The 22,964-nt window shown below is 37.3% G+C and overlaps 1 protein-coding gene across 5 annotated transcripts in view; it reads left to right on the forward strand.

Moving 5' to 3' along the window:
* The window catches only part of LOC129751349 (serine/threonine-protein kinase NLK), a 306,036-nt gene extending 283,591 nt beyond the window's left edge, over window positions 1-22,445 (forward strand). For 3 of the 5 annotated variants that reach the window (XR_008738684.1, XR_008738685.1, XR_008738686.1), the window contains exons 9-11: window positions 8,184-8,277; window positions 9,083-9,482; window positions 18,755-22,445. Coding sequence is in view for 2 of the 5 variants with exons in the window: in XM_055746794.1 (XP_055602769.1) it covers window positions 8,184-8,277; window positions 18,755-18,809 (149 nt within the window). In the remaining 3 variants the exon portion in view is untranslated. Of the gene's footprint in view, window positions 1-8,183; window positions 8,278-9,082; window positions 9,483-17,190; window positions 17,255-18,754 lie in introns of those variants that run through there. The other 2 variants (XM_055746794.1, XM_055746795.1) reach the window with 2 other exon arrangements.
* Window positions 22,446-22,964: the final 519 nt, after the last annotated feature.

Raw genomic sequence — 22,964 nt, forward strand, 5'->3', positions numbered from 1 at the left:
GGACTAAACATTCACTAAACAGTTGCAAATTAATTGTTATTCTTAAAAATCTTTTTTTTTTTCAATATTCTGATTAAATTTTTATTTTCTCTCTGGGTTCTGTTTTGGGACCTATCGAATCAAGAATATATTCAGGAATTAATTATCATCTGACGAAAAAATCTGAGCCAATAGGCACATGAAGACGCTGAGACTGAAATACAGGGAATAATTTATTGAGCAAAATTGATTATTTTAAAGGCGTGTAAAAGATAAGTAAGTTCGCCGAAAACGAAAAAGACTCAAGAGTTCATACGCACTGAAGATCTTATTTCGACTTAGCAGCTCTTTCACGCGTCGGTAGTTGCTCATCATGTTTTTTTTCTTTTTTGTCGCTCGTGAGGCTGTTATGCAGTTCTAAAGAGCTGTTCAAACCCGTCCGAATTTGACATTAAGCAATTTAGCACCTGTGAATGCGACTGCAGTACAATATTCAAATGTGAGTCCTAGGCCGATTCTTGATGCACCCATGATAAAGACAAGGCTAATGTAAAACCTGCCGATGCGCTTTTGAGGTGTCAAAACTAATTCCAAAGATTTTGCACTCAATAGGTGCTGTTGCTCTTAGTAGGGTTTAAAACCTACGAAACGACACTGCTTTGATAATATATGATGGAGCGTATGTGGCCAAACCTTCATCGTGCTTCTTCCAGTTGACCATCGAGACCTCTCTAGAGTTTTTCCACACTGCTTGAAGTACTTGCAGTGCAACAGGTGTGAGCACTTGGCTGTGGTCCAATCCGAGCATTGGTGCATACCTTTGAGCAACCATTATCCATATGATATTCACTATAGCTCTTGTTTAATCCCTTTTCATCTTTCGTACTTTGAATCTTCCAGAGTTTTTGGACTTAATACAGACATTTATTCAGGTTTCCAGAATTCTTATAGTTCATCTATACAATTCCAGAGTTTTGGGATTTGGGCACAAATTTTTCCTGACAAACTCACAGACCTATACCTACTAAAAGAACTTCCTGTGTAGTCCACCTTTGAAGGAAAAACTCAGCCACACAGCGTGCTACGGTGAGAAACGTAAAATCACGACACGGAGGGGCATCATGGGTTTGAAACGACATTACGATTGAAAGGCCAACGAGCAGCTTTGGAGACATTTGCAGATGACTGAAAGAATATATTGATCTGGTGGGATGGAATTTCGAGCCAATCTTGCACTATTTTTTGTTTGATGTTGCCGCCAAGGTTCTATAAAATTATTCATTAATTATTTAGCAGGTTTACGGAAGCATTTTGAAAAACTACGGAAACTTTACTGTCACCCTGTATATGCAACCCTGAATGAGCATGGAGGCATTTGGTCGCTCCGAAGTGGGCAAAGAGTTATTCGATGACTTAAAAAAGGGTTAAGGCAGCGTTGCCACATTAAAAACTGTAGTTTCGAGACAAAACATCATTTTAATCTGCATAAAATCTCTAGAATCTGTATTGAAGTCTGAATCTATAATTTTGATTCCGGATCCTAACACTGCACTAGGCTCAATTTTCCCGTATGTTTGGATAACGTGTCGCTTTTAAGCCTACCCCCAGTCTGATACCTTTGCTTGTCCATTGTAAGCGATGTATTGATACGGTCCCGATCTCTGATGTGGAAAAGTTTTCAAATTTGCGAGTGTGACAATTGCAGATGGCTTGAACTTAGGATTATCGAAGTATCATCAATCACGACGAAGTATAATGAAAATGTCTTTGAAAATTTTTGATTTATCGAAAATATGCATAAATTACCAGTAATCTGTATCTTCAGATTCTTAGTTTAAAAATTAAAAAAAAAAATTATTACAGAAAAATCTGTATATGTGGCAACGCAGGCTAAGAGGTATTATACAGAAAGTAAACAAGGTAACATTTATCGAGAAGTAGAGGTAATTTTCCTCCACCCATTTTTCTCGGTATTTTTTCCTCTTTGCATTCAGCAAGCAAAAAGGTAAATTTTACCTTTTTTTCATTCACCTTCACCGAGGTGAGTTTCACCTCGAAGAGGAAGAAGTTACCTTTTTTGTTATTTTCCGTGTAAAATTAAAGGAGAATTTGTAAAATTTAAGGAGAATCCTGATGCCCATCCCGTATAATATTTACAATCGCTAGTACAACTGAACCCTCCAGTATTTGGCTACCGAAAAGGTCAGGTGTTTTGTGTGAAAATTCCGAAAAAAATCATAGATGTGCCGTTAACAATATACCCGCAATGATAGTGAAGTGACGTCTGTTTTTCAATGTTTTGGCGCGAGGATGTAAAGAAAGAGAAGAAAGCTGTAAAGCTTACACGCAAAATAATTTTCACTTGAAAATTAAGTGACATCTGTAGTAAATTCTCGCCATACGTAATTTCATTTGAATTTTAAGTGATGGGTCAAGTGAACTCACTTAAGTGACCGGTCAAGTGAATTACACTATGACGTTCGAGTGAAATTTATCTGAATTTCTAAGTAAGTTTCAAATTAATTATCTCTCGCGTTTTTAAATAAAAGAACATTTATAGAACACCACTTCGATTTCAAATACTTACATTACGCTTTCGCCATAAATTTATTGATTGGAAAATTCCATCGTAATCCCAAGGCATATCGGTTACTGCCGATAGTGCGACTTCTAAATCTTTCCTGCTGCAAACCAGAAAATCTGTCCAGTCCAACCCACAAGCTGAAACATGATAACACCTTCAAATAACTTTTTCTTACATCACGTTTAACACAAACTACCGCAAAAATCGCCTGTAAAGAATTGGGAAAAACCAAAACCAGCATAAGCTTTAAACGCTGCTCTTTAGAATTTGCCATTTTCAACTCTGAAAATAAACACAATTACAACCCGACATTCACATGAAATTCAAGTGAATGTGGATGAATTCACTTGAAATTTAAGTGACTGTCAAATGAAATGTATATGTCGCACCTGAATGGAAGAAAATCACTAGATGCTTGATTTTAAGTGAAAAATCATGTGTATTTTAAGAGTGAATTTGGGTTCAGTGTATTTTTTTTTAATTTCGGATCAATGGATTAGGCAGCCAGTCCAGCGCAGTCGATTGCATCTTTGTCTTTAATGCCAACTGTCTTGAGATTTAATATTGATCATCGAATCCACCATGTTAAGGCCCATTTACACTCCACGTGAAAAATATTCTTTCGTCCATAACTCAACAACGCCACAAAACTAGGCTTTGTAACATAGTGGAATCGATCAAAAATGGTTGAAAGATGAAATTCCAGCGGGATTCGTTCCTTAAAACCTGATAAAATTGTTTTTATTGCGATTCCCCCGCCATGATGAAATTTCCCTGGGGAAAAACTCGGGGGAATCGAAATAAAAACAGTTCTAGAAGGTTTTAAGGAACAAAATTCATCTTTCAACCATTCTCCATCGATTCCACCATGTTACACATGCTAGTAGTTTCGCGTTTCTGAGTTATGGATAAAATAATTTTTTCTACGTTCATTTTCACTCGAACTGTAAACCGAGCTTTTGATTAGAGGTTATAGCAGTTCAAGACGTTAGAAGATCATACATTGACGCTGATGCATAAAAGTTTGAAACCAAGACAAGTGCTAAGGTGCAAAGTGCAAAGAATATGAGATTTTTTTTAATTTAGTTTTAGGGCGCTGATTCCTAATATCCGTTAAGTTTTTTTTGTTTGCTCTTGTTTTCGGGATAACCTTAAAAAATAGGCAAAAGTTCAATAAAAAATTTGTGCACTTTTTCGGCATACAGAACATAACAAATATTTTGAAAATGAAGGTTTTCACCCAATAATCAACATTTCCGAAGACCTCGAGTAATTCTGATTTTTGAAAATTGAAGTTTTCTATTCGTTTTTTTTTAAATCACCAAGAAACAGGAATTTTGACAAAATTTTAAAATAAATTCAATTTTTGTTTTTGAACTATAAGTCAATTTTTTTCGCAGTCTTTGACAAAGTTGTTAATCGAGTTAAAATCTTTCATATCAAATACTCAAAACTATCTTGAATGATGTCAGAAATAGATGTAATCTTATCGATTCTTATTTCTAAAAATCGAATTCAATTTTTTCACAACGTTATATCTTTGAAACAAGAACCACTTCACAGTATCTTAAGGATTATAATTTGATTCAAAATCAATTTTTAATTTTTATTTTTCAGGTAGATTAATTAGATTTTACCCAAAACCAACCAATTTTGTAATTTCCACATGCCAAAAATAGAGGTGATAGACAAAATCTGACAAATATTTTAAATTCAAACCGCCAAAATCTTTGAAATCAGATTTTAAAACATAGGCACCAAAAATGGCGTTCCGCTATGTAGCATTAGGTATAAATAATTAAGAAGAATAAAAATACTAAAAGATAATAGTGTTTAGAGTAAATAACACAATAAAGCCACAATGAACTTTCTCTTGAACAAAATACATGACGTTTAAAAATTGCAATACTGACAAAATAGCAATTCTTTTAAATATTCTTTCAATAAACTTAGTTTTGAAAGCTTCTAAAAAAATCGGTATTTAAACCGATTTTTTTTAATTTCTTACCAAACACCGATTTTTTCGGGCTTAAAATACCGATTTTAATGTGGCATCACTGGTGCTGGTGTCGCCAACGATTTGTTCGAGAGAACAACAGCCCAACTCTCTTGATACTACTTGATAGATCTTTGATGGACCTTGACCTTAGCTGGTTTCATTATGGGGACTGTGGGGATCCCAAGGAGCCCATTGTCAGTGTTCTCTCGAGACTGCTACACATCTGAAATAATTGATAGCTAAATACTTATAGCGTCAGTTGTGCTAGCGATAGCTATTGCTTATGTAAAGAGCTTACTCTTTCGGCGTAAGGCTGTGAGCAGAGATGGCAATGTGCCTGATTTTTCGGGATTTGCCTGACAACCTGATAAGCCCTGATTTTTTGAAAATATGGTAGTAAGGAACTGGATATTAGGTACCATTGCTGAAGTGAAAATGTGGAGCGACGACCAAAAAAAAAGGTCATCACTTTGAGTGCAATTCCCGTTACTTTGACGTAGCCTGATTTTTATTCCACCTGGTTCTGATTTTCGGAAAAAAAATGTTGGCAACCCTGGCTGTGAGTACCAGAGGCACATGTATAATGCCACAGGGACAAAATAGAAATCAAATACCTGAAGAATTCAGAAAAAAAGATCAAAAAGGGAAAACTTTTATCGTAGGGGAAAGGTTTCCTAAATGGGCCTATCGGGTTAAATGACCCTACGGCTGTTTGATGAAATGGCTGACTAGACAGCTTATACGACCAATGCATTTTGAGGGTGATACGCTTAGAACATAAGGCAAGAAAGAATTTTATAAATTTACAAACTCAAACAAATTTAAAAAATCATACAAGGTTTTGATACATTTTGATGTAATATTTCGACTTTTAAAAATTATACGTAAAGAAGCTTAAAACAAAAATTAGGATGGTTTTTGTTTCTTACTCAAATGAACTTATGAAATTAAACATATTTCAGCTTTTGTGGAGGTTTAATAATGATTATATAGTGGAATAATAGAGTGTTTTTGTATGCCCCCATCATGTTTGTAAAATGCCTCCATCCTAAAATAACAGGTTAAATAAAATAAATAAATGATTTTTATTATTGAACCTTCAAATCTAAGCTCTGAATAACATCTTTAGAGAGAATTGAAGATCTAAAAATAGTTTTGATAAAGTTTTTCTCATGGATGAACTGCCTTCAAAGTATGCCAACCCTAACTTTTGTTTTATTCCATAAAATTATAATACAAATAGATTTTTATAAAACTTCAGCTTTGTCGTACGTAAATTAATACTATCTAGCTGTTTCAATAAAATTATACGGAAATATTGCCCAAAAACAGAAATTTTGTTCAAAACATAAATAGGCGCATTTAGCCCGCACGGTTTGAGGTTCGGCATTTTAGACAACAATTACAATAAAATCGTTTTCTTGGAAACAGAAGAAAATTTTAACATAAAAATTACTCCAATGTATAGAAAACAGATGCCTGCACACGTGTATATAGTTTTTGTACACATATTCGATGTGATATTTGATTAAATCAGTGTTCTGCTTAATAGGCGCATATAGCCCGCTCCTCCCCTATTTTTTTTCACCTGGAGGCAAACCAGAGGCAACCTAGGTTTGCTCTAACTGCTGTCATCGTGCTCATTTATTGCTCTAGAGGCAACCTAGGTTCGCTCGAAAAACGGACGGAGTCGCCCTGAGAAAAAGTCAGTTTTGCGAGAAGTTCACCAATACTCTCAACGTTGTTGTCAAAACATTAAACAGCTGTTTTTGGCTGAAAGCAAAACAGTTGGAATAATGAACGGGAAAATGATTATTGCCGCGATTTTGAACCTCTCAGCCAAGCAAAATCGTACTATCTGCTGTCCAGTGCAATCCGGACACGAAAAATTGCAATCCGGATGTGAAGAACCGAGTGAAGAAATCCAGAAGGGAGAACAAAATGACAGCTGCATGTAAACATTGCGCTCGTTCTCATGCACACCTACGTATAGAATAACTCGAAACCGCGAAAGTCGTTTTTTTATTCGGACGGTTCCAGAGCCAAATCCGGAATCCAAAAAAAAAAAAACGCTATTTGACTGAAGAGATATTAGGAAACATATAGTCGGATAAAAAGATTGATGAATCAAACGAATCTGAAAAAATTAGAAAAATAAAGTCATAGAAAGAGACAATAGAATAAAAGTCGTCAATATAGTTGTAGCGTTATAATTAAGTATTTGTGATTATTAAGTAATGAGCGTGCAGTAATTGTATTAATTCGAGCCAAAATTAACTGTTTAGAATTAAGAGTGTAACCTGTCAAACGAAAACACATGTGAAAACGTAAACAAAGAAAAAGCAAAACAACATAGCACAGCGAAACAGTTCACCGTTTCTGTTGGTGGAGTAATCCGTTGCACCCCGAAGCCGTGACATATAAAGAACCGGGTCGCCCCGCATCGGCAGGAGGTGAGCGAAAACAATTCGGATAAAAACGGATCGGATAAACATCCATTCTCTTTAACTCCCAGGCAACGGTTAGCTCTATACATAAATCTACAACATCCAGCCCCGACGATGAACACGGCAAACCAGGTTGATGCTTCTAGTAACCGGTTTATCAATGACGGCCCCAACAGGGTGAGTTATAAAATAGTGAAGGAAAACTTTGAGAAAAAGAGAAAAAATGTTTGTTTTCTTCAGGGCCGTTGTTCGGAAGCTCAACGCACTATTGAGCCCAGCTCATTCTTTTGGCCAAGCCGGAAGCAGACAGCGGAGGTGCTCCGGGCAGTGGTGCGTGCCCGTGGAGCAGTGCAACCAGGCAGGGTTGCCAGAAATTCTGTGATATTCAGCTGTGATATTCCTGTGCCGAATCAACTGTGATATGGATGTTGTTCGTCTTGTTTGTCAATATGTACACTAATGTAGGAAATACGGGCCCGTAAGTAGGATAAAATAATGTAAGCTAGCCTAGGTTTTGAATATGTCCTATTAGTGAAATTTTTGTGTAAGTAAATTGTGATAATGCTACAAGTTTTGGGTTTTGAGTGTTTGTGTTTTGGGATTTAGTTAGCCGTGCAGCACACACTGAGAGTCAGTGGTGCTTAACCTGTTTCATAGTGTCAAATTTATTAGACTTTTTGATCCAGTGATTAAGAGAGAATAAAATCATGAAGAAAAGAGAGAAATGTTAACGAAGATAAAAAAAGAATAAATGGGAAGGATTTTATGAGAGAAACGAACAAATTAGAGTTAGTAATGTTTTTTTTAATAGTTATGATACCATGATCTCAGAGGGACGACGATGAAAATTAGAAAAAAGGAGGATTGAGTTTAAAAAAAAATGAGCTAAAGCCAAACATTTTAAGCGCAGAGAACGGAAATGCATAATTTTAAAATGAGAGTATCCCTTCTCTCGCCTAATCATGTTTCGACAAAAAGAGAAAAACTGAGTAAAATGACTAAACGTAAAAAAATTGAACGATAATCACCCGTAATTACATCACTGTAAAATCCAATGTTACCGGTTAACTTTCAAGCAAAAAAAAAGAATGTGAAAAGAGTGATATAACGATACAATAATCATCAAATGTAATTTCATAACTTAACTTGTGATTTTTTTTTCTATTTCTTACAGAGGAAATGCACAAATTCATTGCCGAACAGCTGCAAACGGGCCGCGTGCCCCTATGTATAAACCCCCAGAGTGCAGCATTTAAAAGTTTTGCCAGGTAAGCATAGTTCCATAGTTCGGATTGATCCTTTTATAGTTTTTAAAGTTATTTATTTTTTCATCATTCTTTGTTATCCGTTAGCACAATGATTTCTAAGTATTTCAGGAAAAAAAATTCAAATAAAAATTCTCAATTTCAATAAAATTCTCAAACGGAGAAAAGAAACTTGGGCTTAGGCTAAGCTATCATAATGGTTAAATTTTTTAAAATCCACTTGATAATTTATGCTATTTTCATTAAACATAATGTTTAATTAAGTTTTCTTCGAGTAAATAATTTAAAAGATTAAGCTCTAATTTAAAATTGCAGAATAAGCAGAACTTCATCCAATCTTGAGTAAATATACTATGAAAAGTATTTTCTATTGTATCAGATTGTACAATATGTACCTCGTCAAAAGTTTGAATGTTGTAATACATTCAAACTGATGGAAGAATTTATGATGTTTGAGCTATAATTGAAGAATAGTTTAGGTAAAATAAACTTACTATTTTTATTCATAGTTGAGAGTTCAACTCTCCTTTAATTTTTTTTTCAAGAATATAGGGATGCCATCAAATCCTTTACCAATATCATGTGCTTAACTGTTTGTTTACTCCATACTTGTAAACTGTTTCGTTTAACATGAACGTTTTTTGTTTGATGATCATTTACAAGTTTATAGTAACCATCTTTGCTATTCTTATCAGAGAAAAAAAAAGAAACCATTCGCCCTCAGTTTGAGTTTACTTTTAAGTTACGCTTGCTATGTACGTTTGTTGCCAACTATTTTACTGAATACTGAAATTTTCCCTCAAACCAGTATCGTCAACAACAGCAATAACAATCATCCGCCATCACCATCATCAAACTATCACCAACAGTAGCTCTAGAGAGAGAGAAAAAGATGGGAGAAATAGAGAGTTGTGTGTAAACTTTTGGAAGATTGCTAGAAAATTGCCCCGGTACCGAAAAAAAACGCAAAACGATTAGGGTCGTTCCTAGTCCACCAAAATAGAGAAAGAGAAAAAAAACCAACAACACACAATGTACCGAAAACGACCTTCTGCGTCCGGGAAAAACCTACTCGTTGAACGCTAATTTTCCGTAAGAAAAATTACCGACATTACCGTGAACCTGAGAAAACATGAGACAAAGAATGAGATACTGAAAGAGAGAGACAGAGAGGGACTACTTATAGAAACGCACAGGTTGTGCCCTAGGTGTGTCCGATTTTTTTTTCTATCCAACCAATCATTTTTTATAAACCCTATATTACATAAATACAATTACACATTCGTTCCCAATTAAGACCCCCTACTACCCAGCTATATTCTAAACGAAAACTACGAATAATCCCCAAGTTGTTTCTAGTGACTAGAATGTACAGTGCTTTTAATTTCTATTTTTACTCATTTAACCTATCGATTTTCTACGTTTTTTTTTTCTTTCAATTAAGTTCTCGGTACGATTTGATAAATATTTAATCAGCTCTGTGTTCACGATTCCTTCAAACCTCCCCAACAAAGCCAGCACCACAATGCGTGTGATGTGTTTTATTGTTGTTCTTCTATTCAGCTCCTTAAATTGCCTCTATAAACTGTCTTGTTTGATTAAATGCCTTTCCCCACCCCAACCCATATCAGTATTAATATTTAATAAACCATTGCTAATTCACATCGGAGAGTTAATGTGTGTCGTCGCCTTCACATCCAAACAGTGCCCCTAACGTTTTCCTTGGTCCTATCCCATTGCTGTTTTTTATTAATTCATCATTGTTTTTGCTTCTAATTTTTACAACGCTTTTCACTATATATGTAGGTACCGACAATCGAATATGAGTCTCGTTATGTGTTAGTTTTCCATGATAATGGAATGGAGGAAAAAATCTTATTTTAACTGCATTTTTTTTTTACTTCTTAACGTATGATTGCTGTGAAATATAAGATTTTAGGCCTTCAAAAGTAATGTATAAAAAAGAAACAAACCAAAACAGTAACAATTTGGAAAATATTTCGAATACTTTTGAAGTCAAAATGGATAACCTTTAAATCAGTATATCAAAAAAAAAATTTCCTTTGCTATGAAATAATAAAACAACAAGTCATAAGGCTTAAGGTTTCTATTTAAGGCGGAGCTCTAGGTTGCTTCTTCATTTCGAAGTTTCAAGAGAGGTGCACTTGCGAGATGGCGTAGCTTTTCACTTTTGAAACCGAACCAAAGAACTGTCTCTGTACTCCTAACAACCGGCCCCATTTTTTTCTATGTCCCTAGTAGTAATTCAGTTTTATGGTGAGTTATCTGCAGCTTCACACTTTTTATCAAGATTGCCGCAATGAGTTTCTCCAGTCTGCACTAACAGGCCGGTACCTTTTACGATCAAAATTCCGATTCCATTTCGATTCCGATTACTGAGATTTCTAAGCCCTTCGACTCAGTCGCGCTGATTCCAGCCAGGGACATCAGTCGTCCAGGCCCTGAATTCGATTGCGGTGATGAGGTTCTCCAGCCTGTACTGAAAGGCAAGCCCAATAAACATTTTGGCTGCTTAAGAACGGCAATTTGCTGAACAAAAGCTGAGCTAAAGCGTGATTGCTGCTTCAGCTTACTGGTTGAATAAAGACAAACTGTAACCATGTTTCAGCGTTTAAAGAAGTCTCAGTGCAGCCAATGGGAGGAGTTAAAGAGTTGCTTCAATAACACTTTTTCAGCCTTTGTTCAACCATTCGCTACCATTGGAATTTGACAGACCGCGAACTGTGGTAAAACTGCCCTGCATGATTACGGCTTGATTGAAATGAGAGAGGAATTTTTGTTTTCCTTATTCAATGACATTTTTTATGATTTCTAATTTAGCTAAATTTTCAAATGAAGAGAAGATTTACTCAAAAATTCGATTTTTAGCGCATAAAACTTTAAAAAAAATCATTTCTCTCACACATTCTTAAAAAAATCTTCGGTTGAGAGGCATTTTGGTCGCTTAAGATCGACAAATTATTATCCCGCCGCAGACTTCATAATTGACGGCATGCGACCAACAAGCTGGAGATTTCAAGTTTGGGGTAATTGGAACAAAAAAAAAACAACACAGAGGGGAAAAAGTGGGTGCGAAACATCTAACAGACATTGGACATTAATTTATTTTTTTTTATTTTTTTGGGTTGATCCGTCAATTGACGTTTTATGACGTTTGATGAATAACTTCTCCAGATCAAGATGATTAAAGGCTGAAGACACGTAAATTAGTGAATTTTTGAGGCCTTCTTCCAGCCAGATTGCTGATTAAAAATTGAACTCAATATTTTTTCAGCGTTTATGCAGCAAAAAGTGTTTTTTGGGAGTATTCAACTTTCGTCGACCTTCCTCTTCGTGATTAATGTTTCCCTTCCAGTGAACGACGAGCCGATGTGTTTGCTGGATCATGAGATCAACTTAATCTCTTTTACTGAATCTCTACTTCTGCGTCAATGAATATCTGCTAGCCACCCCATGCTCCAGCTACGATATTTTGGCTTTCACCGAAACCTGGCAGAACGAAGAACCCTTAGGTTTTTAGCTCTGACTACACAGTGTTTCGGTGTGATTGAGGTCCTCACAACAGTACTAAATCCACCGGCGCGGCGGAGTTTTGATTGCCATCCAATCCGCTCTTTCAGCCACTCCAATCGACCACGAATCATGGAACGATCAGGAATCAGTGTTATTCCGTATCGATCTGAATACTCGGAAGCTCTTCGTCGGGGCTTTATACCTAACCCCTGATCGTGCCAAAAATGCGACCCTCGTAGAGTCGTTTTCTCACGGCTTTTTCCGCGGGAAAGGCTGTTCCTGTTCCTGAGGGCGACATTCTCATTATTGGCGACTTCAACCTGCTTGGACTTAAATGATGTTCCTCTCAGGGCGATTTTTGGTTTGCTGATCCAGCGAGATCTTTAATTACGACGTCATCCAGTTCGATACTCGGCTCACTAAGCACAGCAACCCTTCGCCAAATTAACAGAGCATCGAGAATGGGAATGGTCGCTTGTTCGATCTCTTTTTTGTTAACGAAGGATTCCAATTGGCTACGATTGAACTAGCTCCCGCGCCTCTGGTTAAGCTTGTTCCTCATAATCCGGCACTGCTGCTTTCGACAAACTAGATTTTATCGGTGTTTGCGACTCTTTACTGGAATGGTTCCATAGCTACCCGGTAGGACGGAAACTTATTGTACGAACAGGTGAATCATTTTCCAATTAATTGGCTGCCTCTTCTGGAGTACCTCAAGGGAGCCACCTAGGAACCATAATATTCCTAATCTACTTTAACGACTTCCCGATGGATTTTCAACGTCTTGAATAGCCAGTTTAGCATCTTCGTCGCCTGATGTGTTGTCAATTGCTTTCCTTTGAATCGCAACAAATACGCGGTAATTTTGTTTTTACGCAAGCGGCTCCCGCTGATTATTTTCTTGGACATGAGGTTGTTGCACGAGTTAAGCATGTGAACGACCTTGGTGTTATCCTGGAAAAACTGCTGAATTTTAACATCCACACAAACTACATCATTGATAAAGCTTCCACGAGCCTGCACCGCACTGTTGGAACCACTCCAACTTAGCGTACGACCTCGACGCTTGAGGAATCGTGATCTTTAGTTCTTTTCTCCTCTCCAACAGAACAACTATTCACGGAGCTAATAGCGCTAATTGGTGCAATAATAACGTTTAACCGTTCTCCGATCACTTTGATTTTGACGTTTCGGAAGAATTATTCCAATGTAGAACTCTTCAGTGCTTCAAGTATAGTGTGAGGGAAAATTCCATGTATTTGTAGTTTGTCTTTGATTTTTAATCTATCATTTCGATCAATACGTGATCTGTTGAAGAACAATAAACAAACAAACAAACAACAAGATGTTTACCCCCTCGCCGGTGATAATCAACTCTATACCGCCCATATAACAGGCCAGAATATATGGAACCCTGTACGGTGCTCCCGTTTTCAGATCAAAGGAACTTAATGGGATGTATTCTATGCTCTGATTCAGCGGTTTGTAACAGTGTTCTTTGGTTTTCTTAAAGGTCGCTAGAACGCTACCCTGGTTGTTCAGTGAAACGGCACTTATCGCGTCTCTAACATTAACGTTTCTCGTACGTTGAACTTGCCTTCTGGCTTATATACAGCTAACGCAAATCTCTGTGATTTCCACAGTCTATCTGTTTTTTAGTTGGTAACCACAGATGGTAAATCCCGGTTTAAGGATTGTACCCCAAGGCGCGGCGAGCCACCACTTCCCCTCAGTTTGCAATTCTGGGTCCATGGGTAGAATCGGAAGACTCGTGATATACTTTGTGTATTCCTCCTACTCCCTGAACTCCACCTGGGGCCGCACTCTCCTCTAACGACTTGAGAACCGACATCTCCTCGCAATGACTCGAGATTTCCACATAAACCACTCCTCTTCGCGACTCAAGGCCTAATCTCTCCGCTAGCGACTCGAGGCACTTATTACACTCTTGTTGGTTAAGGTCTCCTCTTGCGACTCGAGATCCGACCGCTTATCGTAAAGACTCGGGGTTGATCACACAAATCTCTCCTCCTTAAGAATTGAGGCCTGACCTCTCTTATAACGACTCGAAGCCAGACCCAGGACCCAGGGTTTGAGGTTCTCCATCTTTATGCCCGTCCTAGACTTGCGCCTGTAACACGACACACGCGGGACTTAACGCAACTACTAGGAACGACGAAGACGTCTACCTAAACCGACTCGAATGGCTCATCCGGCGTCGAGAGCCATTCTACTAGTTGGTATTTCCCGATCGTGGAATCTTTGTAGCTTTAAACCGAGGGATCGGACGCACACTACTCGACGGCCCTCGTCGATGGGGTCAGTCTACTCCGATCGTTGTCCAGTCTTCTTGTATCCTTTTGGGTGGCAATCCTAGGATTTTTTGGCCTGCGACTTTTTCTCTTCGTCGTGTGCCAGATCGAGAGCAGCTTGTGCGGGAAGTTGAACGCTACGACTCGGATGTTCCCCGACATTGACGACATCCGACTCGAAAGGCTCGTAATCTGCTCAGCGTTCTGTTCTTGAGATATTATCAGCATGTCTAGAGCTTCACCACAGACTTCTTTGTCGAAAACTTTGTTTTCCATCTCCACTTTTCGATCGCAGTGACTGTCTAGTGACCAGAAAACTTCGACCTTTTGCGCTAAATTGCCCAATGATCGTAAAATATTCTCTATAGAATGTGACATCAAAAGCTGGTGACCTGTTTGATATTCCTTGCTTCACATAGATGCTGGTTGTTCTAAGAGCTTCACCCACGGTCTCGCGGTTTTTTTTTTTCACAAACGCGAATCGGTCGAGCGAATCTGCTAACTGCTGGACGAAACGCCGTAACGTATATCGCTAGTAAGTATGATCCATCTGCAGCTGAAGTGCCGACAATAGCGCAATACTGCCTTCCTGTTCCACTGCGGTTTGCTGTAGCATAAGCTGTGTCGCCTTGCTATGCTTCTCAATCGCTCTCTCGAATTTCTTCGCAGTGGTAACACGTCACTCTACTATTGCTGCCTACAATAGAGATTGGAAGTGTTGTCCACTAGTTCCTTGAATATGGCGCTGCTTCCGGAACAAGACCGCCTACATTGTACCTTCTCCTGCTTCCACAATTAGGGCACCCCTGCACTTTTCTTGATGGTTTTTGGACTTAGAGGGATGCGTGACTACGTGACGACCTTTTCTCTAACAATTCTCCTTACTACTGAAAACCAGTTGCCTGTCTCTTAAGCTGATTTGAACGAGATCGCTGAGGAGCACAAAAAATTTCTTACTCTAGAACCCCTCCGCAGTCCTGGCTCTCTAAACTAGCTCCTCCCTTTCCTTGACGACTCTCTTCAGAAACATCATCACTTTCGTCAGCGTCACCCAGGTCTTGATGTTAGTGTGCACATTACTAGTGCTCCACACAAATTGCGGTGTATTGTCGACATGGACATGGACATGGACATGGACATGGACATGGTCGTCTTCAACAGGTCGCAATTTTTTATTTTTAGTTTTCGATGGACTCATCTACAGTTAAACGTTGTTCTGTCTTCTTGTAATCTCGCTTGCCAATCTTTATTCCTGACCTCTCTTTTTATTAGTTGATCACCCAGGAGGTACATCTTTTCACGGATTGCATTCCATGGCACGGCGAGCCACCGCGTCTCCCCAGTATGGTACTCTGGGTCTATGGGTGCAACTAGTCGACTCTGGATACTATGTACACCTACGCCATAAACTCCACCTGGGGCCTCTGGCCATAATTACCATCCGGACCTGCAGCAAGGCTGTACCCATGACGGGAGACCTAGTCCGCGCTTCTGCGCTCATCGGCTTACTCGGTTTCAAGTCAAAACTCCAGCATATATACCCTGCCTGTTGTTACGATTCAAGATTAAGGCCTTGCTCGTAACTCGAGGATCGCTTGGTTACCACGACTATCGTGCACTCCGCCTGACTTCTTGAACGCATTGCGCAGTAGAGAAGATCTGAAGAACTCCACTACTTGAAAAAAAATCCTTCAATGGTCTTCAATGGTCGCCAGGCTATTCCTTCTGGGTGGCCTCCATAGACTGCTGAACTCCAACTAGGTACTAGTTCAGAACCAAGACAGCGCAAGGCGCTTGCATCTACAAGATGGTCAGTCCAGCGGCACGGTTGACGAAGCTTACCAGAAAGACTTGCCAGGATCAGAAGGTACAGCAGCCATCCCCTCAGCCGCTAATCTTTTCAGGTTTCACTCCTCTTACTAGGACATCAGAGAACAGAACGCTAGCCATACCGCCATACCCTAACAAGAGTATTTGCCAAAGTCTTTATCAGGAACGGGTCGAGTTCTGCTGTCGCCTCTTACGACATGAAGCAGTGTCCCAGAGATAGTATTCTTGAGCCGCTACCCTACAACTGTGGAGTGTCCATAAAGCTTCCAATATTTCCGAAGGCAGGGAGTGTTCATACCGAATAAGAAGCACTGTGAACAATATTCCGTAACTCAATTAGGTATGCACCTTATCAGCTTTGATCAATAATGCAGGTGAGCCTGATAGCATATAGTAACGCGGGGTAATTTCCACAGTAGATCAACTACTGGTCGCAGTGGGCTCTCCCCCACTAAGGAAAAATACAGCTTTTAAAAGTGCTCAAAATGGTTTTAAGCTAAGTATCTGTGGTATAATCTTAACCTTTGCTGAATCAGGATCCATTTGTTCTATAGGAACGCCTGCTGACCTTATAGAAGGTCTCTGAATATTCCTCCCGGAAGTCTGGATCTCGGTTGAACTGATGCTCTTTCAGAGCTCAGGAGTAAAGCTTACATTCGGTGGAGTTGGAAGGCAGCCTCTATCTATACTTCAGACCTCAGACCTCAATTGCGGATGTTACTCCACCATATTCAAACAGATTAATGTCTTCTATGGAGAAATCGTGGCACAGCAGACTTATTGAATTACTCATTCTGTCAGCCGTCTCGTGTCTCCATAGTGTTGAAAACTGTATCAACTGATTGGTCATGCTCGTATGAATACTTTATTTTAGGAAATCGGTTCTCAAACATTTCTTAACCATTCTGATTAAGGGACAGTGGAAAGATTTACTTTGACGATTGCAAGATGGGTATGCCGTATGTGAAACAAATGAGTGGTGCATTTCACTTAAAATGCTTAGTAAACAACAAACAGATCCATTAAAAAAAAAGTACGTTATTCGAGCACTGATTGCTGACGTTTGATAAAAATACAATTAAATAACCAAAATTTAATATTGGAGAGCGTAGCAGACTAAACTAGCCGGTATCTTTTTATTTTTTAAAGATTTGAACCAGAGGTTTGATAATATTTTGTCGATCATATCACCACAAAAATCTTATAAATTTGTCTAACACGTTTCACGTTATCCTTACAGCTTTTCCCGGCAGGCCATGCTGAAAAAGAAACGACAGGCAGCTGCCTTCTAGCAACAATCAACTCAGCGTATTTCACCATCCCGCCGGTGGTTACGTTCAACGCGAACGTATCCTTAAATACAAGAAAATAGATTCCCGAAAACCATGTACAATTATGTAAAGTTACAATTAGAACAGCTGCTACCGTTACCTCGGAAATTGAGGTAATGGTCCTTAGATGATAAGATGAAAAAACAACAGCAAACCCTGTAGAACCAATCTCAGATCGGTTTTCAAATGGATGAAACGTTAAATTTCTTCGAAAAGTTAAAGGCGCCATCAATCTAAGGTTGGAGTGAGTATTTAAACCAAAAAAAATGAATATTGTGCTCGTCCTCTTGTGAATGAAATATGTTTGGTGATTTGGACAGAAAATAACTTTTTACTTAAGGAAAATATATAACATTGAAATTACCGATTTTCGTTTTGAAACTCAACTGGTTCGTATTATGAGAATCAGATAGCGCAGCATGCCATTCGCCGGTGTTTTCGATGTGTACTTCACATATTAAGGCTCGTTTCCAAATTTGGATACTCCTTTTTTACACAATTCGGGTTTTTAAATAAAAAATAAATTAACTTTTTTCCTTTTTAAATTCGTAAATTTACTTTATGTAACTCCGAGTTGATATGTTTGATACATTTGTAATCTTGTTAACGAAAATCAGATGTTGATTGATGGAATTATGTATCTTTAGTACGCTTCGGTTTTCATGTCGCTTGTTTTGTACTTGTCTTCAACAATAAGAAAATGATTGTCTTAGATTAAGAATTCAGGTCTTAAATTATATAAAATAACTTCTTCGTTAGCAAACAACAGATTTTGAAGTTGAACTTAATTCGATTCTTCAAATAAATTTCACAAATTTTCCATAAATCAGACAATATATATTGGTATATTCTAAATTTTCTAAACGACTACCTATATGAGTATCTGTTGTTTGCCATCGAGAATCAAATAGCTTTAAGATAAACCGTAATCGGACCACCTAGGGCAGACCCTGTGTTTTTCCTACATTCAATTTGTACATTCGAAAATTTAGTTAGTTTTAAAAATGTTACCTACTGGAAGTACTTCCTTAAATCAGTACATAAAACTAAATCATTGTCGTTCGTCCTTAATTTACTTGTTTCGTTTGTTTATTGACTGTCGCTTGTGCATATTCTCCCCCAGCATCCATCGTTTTCTAATATTTTTACTAGGCGGTTTAGTCCAACTACTTAACATGAAAAACCCTGCCATTTTAATCTCATCACACCGACATAAATTTACCTTTGATAGAATGCATGTCATCCTCGCTATTTCCTCGTTTCATATTCCATGTAACCAAACACACCAACAAATACACACACTCTGTTTCGACGGAATACCACAAGAACCATGTTTATACTTATTATGACTGTCTTTTTTCAATAACCATTTATTTTTTCAATAGTTGTTAAGACGTTTCTTTCAGCTACTCTTTAAAAAATTACTAACGAATTTTTCTCTCTTGTTTCGTTTACTTTTATACAAATTTTCAGCTCAACCGTAGCCCATCCCTCAGAGCTTCCACCTTCGCCACACCAATGGGAATGACATAATGAAGCGATGGCAGCCTGAAATTTGTAAGATTGCCAACCGGTAACTTCGGCTTGGAAATCTCTCAATCATTGGAACAACAACAAAACGACGAGTTTTTGGAAAAGATGGATTGGCTTCAAAGGAAATTTGTGGAAAAAATATCAACAAAAAAAAAATAAAATTAATTATAAGTTCAGTGCTGTCATTAAAAATAGGGATAAGGATCCCAAAAGCAAAACTTAAAAAAAAATACAAATAAAAAAAAACAACAAAAAACGAACGGAGAAACGTGAGATTGACAACCTTAACCAAAATCGGAAGACGATAACAATTTCGTTCACCTACTTGTGGAACGAAGTTATGAAACAAGGTTGAAACAGAATCATGTTTCGACGGAGACGATCAATGAAAAATTTCATTTTTCATGAAAACGGAAAGACAGAAGGAATAATGTATGCATCAACAATTGCAGAACGAGGAAAATGAAATAACTAGTCGTCCGATGCAAAATTGGAAACGTGGAAAACTTGGAAAAACTAGAAGAAGGTGGCCATTGGAAAACTAAAAAGCCGGGGATTCTAACTCTTCCAAGCAAAGCCTCAACCGACGGTAGCCAGAGCATTTTGATCGGACAGCTCAGCCCTATAGGACTACCTACTACTACGACTAGTACCATCAGATAACAACCTTCAAGCGCATTAAGTGTGTAGACCAATTTTAATTTCTACTGTATTTAAGTTAAGCTACTGTGTATTTGTCTCTATTGTGTCCCCCTCCCTTGGGAAACGGTGAAAATCCTTTTTCACACGAGAAAAAAAAACGAATAAAATGTATGCGTTTGAGTTAAGCTTACTCAATAGCCGAAATGTGGTAAAATCATACTGAAACCTTTAGTAAAGGTATTTTATTTAGGCGACACAATACTTGGGGAGATTTAAAGAGATCGAAAAGAGAATATTTAGTATGGTTATAATCAAAATACAAAAAAACTATGATTTCTTCGTTTCAACTCTCTGATACTTTGGGGGAAAACACCGACATAAAAATACAACTGCCGTAAGATGTTTATTATTATAGACTCGCTTTGATTAAGATGATCAGTTGAAGAGAAGAGTGCATGCAAAGTAAATGAGCATGATTAAGAGGGTGTGATTGTGTGAATAATCCTTGGAAAAATTCTTCTTAAAGAAATCAAGCAGTGGAACGAATACAGATTTATTAATTGGAAGGTGTCGAATGCTTCTTTCTACTCACTTGCAGTTTCCTGAAAAGCCATATTTTATAGAAATCTTTCTAAAAGGTCAAACAAAAAATATCATAAATTGACGTTAAGGGCAAAAAATCTTTTCTTTCATAACCCAAACTCAAAGTAATTTTTTTCAATCCAAACTTTACTTTCAACGCGCTCAACACACTTTCCCTAATCCAATCTGCTTCAAAAACGAAAATACCAAAATTATGTTGGTGGGGTACGTTTAAAAAATAACTATTATTTTAAAAACAAAACAGAACTGATTAAAGTCCTTTGTTGCAAACCTCTAGTGAAGCACAAAGGGCTGATAGGAATAAACCTTAGGAAAACCTGTACATATTTGCTCTTAAGTTTCATAGGATCCCATTAAGTTACACCACACTGATGATGGACTCAATTCAAGTCCACAAGCTGTAAATAGACCTTTTTTCAACTTACTTAATTTCATTAAACTAAAATTTTTGATCCTTTTGCTTTCGACTTTGAAATTTGTCTCTATTTTTAAGATCGTAAAATCCCTACAATCATATGTTCACGCACTGAACGAGAGAACAATAAGATTTAAAAGGAATCAACCACCAAAAGGTTGGAAATATGTGTTCACACTCTGCAAGCAACAACATAAAACCATCGGTTTTCGAAACCCTAGGAACAAGATTCAAGAAAATCATACTCACAGACAGAGAAGAGATCCAAGAAAGGGGTAACAGCAGCTATTCAGCACAGATGAATGAAATTTTAACAAGAAGGTTAAATTGAATGTGAAAAAGTTGGAAAAAGGGAGGAAGTAAAGATTTAGAAAAAAACAAGTAAGATGATAGTAGGAAAATCTTAGACAAAACAAAAGGCAATTGCATTAGTCAAGTTTAGGAGAGAGTAAACAAATGATTAAACGAAATCTTTCACCAAGATCTCATTAAATTTTCGCATCATTTATGTAATTTATTTCAATAACCAAATTTCGCTCCGGGAATGACCAGGACCATGCTGCACAGCATAAGTAAGGCAAATAGAGGAAAAAATCGGTCGAAAACGGACAAACTCACAGTTTTCCAAGTCTGCTGCAGCAAACGAGTGAACATAAGACAACCGCAGAGGAACATGAATTAGTTTTTGCATTATTTAAGTTTGATTTTCCCTTCACCGGAAGTGCTGAGCGAAATGGTTTATTTCCCCTACACTTGATGAAATTTGAAGAAGAAAAATATACAAGAAATGAAACGTATGCAAATGCAATTCATTATACTTTTGAGAGGGGAAATTGTGTGAAAGTCTACGGTTGTCATGTAAGATAGAAAAGAAAACTGACTGTGTGCAGCTTACCCTTTGACCCAGAAAAGAGGAAATGGTAATTCAGAACTCAAGAAAATAAATTGATCAACTCGTTTTGAAACAATGCTTAACATTGGGTAAAGTTAGAGAAAAAGAAAACAGATAGTTTCTAGTGCAAAAAATAATACCTATATCTAAAGAAACATGATCAACTGGTGTGATTCAATAAAATAGTAACAATTTACTGTGTAAAACTGTAGCAAGATGCAAGCCAAGTAGTAGTTTGTAAGTAAAGAACATAAGCAGCTGTAGAAAGAATAAAAACTGACCAATTCCACAGTTTAGAAAACACCATCATTTTTTAAAGTTTAAGAACTTAAAAGCGTGGAATGGAAAATCGAAAGCTTTACAAGGCGTATGGAAAAAGTAACGCCCCAGACGGTGTTTCGAACATCCTTCATCCAAGACACAACCCAAAACGCGGTGTCGAATCAGTACCGTTTTTGACACCTTTGTGGCGCTAGCGTCATCTGGAAGAACGCGTTTCATTTATACCGCCGCTATCCAACTGATAGTGAAAAAATAACTAAATTAGAAAAAAAAAAACAAGAACGATGAGATAAGACTTGATTTAGATTGATTTAAATTGAATTGACTAAACACACTAAAGAAACGAATCCCCTGTATAGTAGTAGTTTTAAGTTAAAAACCTCTCCTTTTCTAGAACAAAAAAGTTGAAAGAGAGAACTGCAATATTGCATTTCTCAACCATCAACTAGTAGCAGCTCATTTTTTGAGTTTACTCCCAATTCAAAGTACTGACAAACGGTAAACCATCACTGCGCGTTCATTGAATCAAGACTTCTATAGTACGATATTTTAGTTACAAACCCAGCTGCAAAAGATAAAACACGAAAAAAATCTCCCCTCTACGAGAAAAACAAAACTATTTGGCGAAGAAAATTTGAAACCTACCATCTATCTCTACTTTCCTAAGAATTCAAAAGAAAACAGAAGAAAAAAATCATGTGTCTGTCCTAGGTAACTAGCAATACGAGAAGGATGTAATGTGTAAAAAGGATTTGTAAAAAATAGTAAATCGAAAATGCACTTTAAACAAACGAATCGATTCTGTGTTTTTGCGTTTTTTTTTTTTTATTTCACACATTTTCCCTTATATTTTCGTTGGGTTCCTCTTCAGTTCACATTTTCTCTTATTTCTGGTATGTTTCGTTTTCAAATTCTGATTGTTTTCACTTTGGTTGATTGTTTTGAAAAAGAAAAAGAAGTAATGGCAATCAAAAAAAAAATCATAACTTTCCCCAGCTACATTAAGACTAAAATGTTTGATTTAATTTTGAAAATGAAGCAAAGTATATTTTTTTTGAGTTTTGCAAGTGAAAATTTCTTTTTCTTTTAATGGAGAAGCATGGTGATTTTCTAGAAGGCCAAAGTTATAGACAATTTGGCGCTGCCATCATTCAAGAGAAAACTATCTTGCCTACCAAAAGGCGCATTTTAAATTGAACACTGAACAAAATTGCACCTTAAAAATTAGACGTTACATTTCGTCATGAATTTTTTTTTAAAGTTTGCTATACTGCTGTTTCTTTTCAAATAGACACAAACTTGATTATGAATCTTAG

This window comes from Uranotaenia lowii, chromosome 3 (genome assembly GCF_029784155.1).
Source record: "Uranotaenia lowii strain MFRU-FL chromosome 3, ASM2978415v1, whole genome shotgun sequence".
Taxonomy (NCBI): Eukaryota; Metazoa; Arthropoda; class Insecta; order Diptera; family Culicidae; genus Uranotaenia; species Uranotaenia lowii.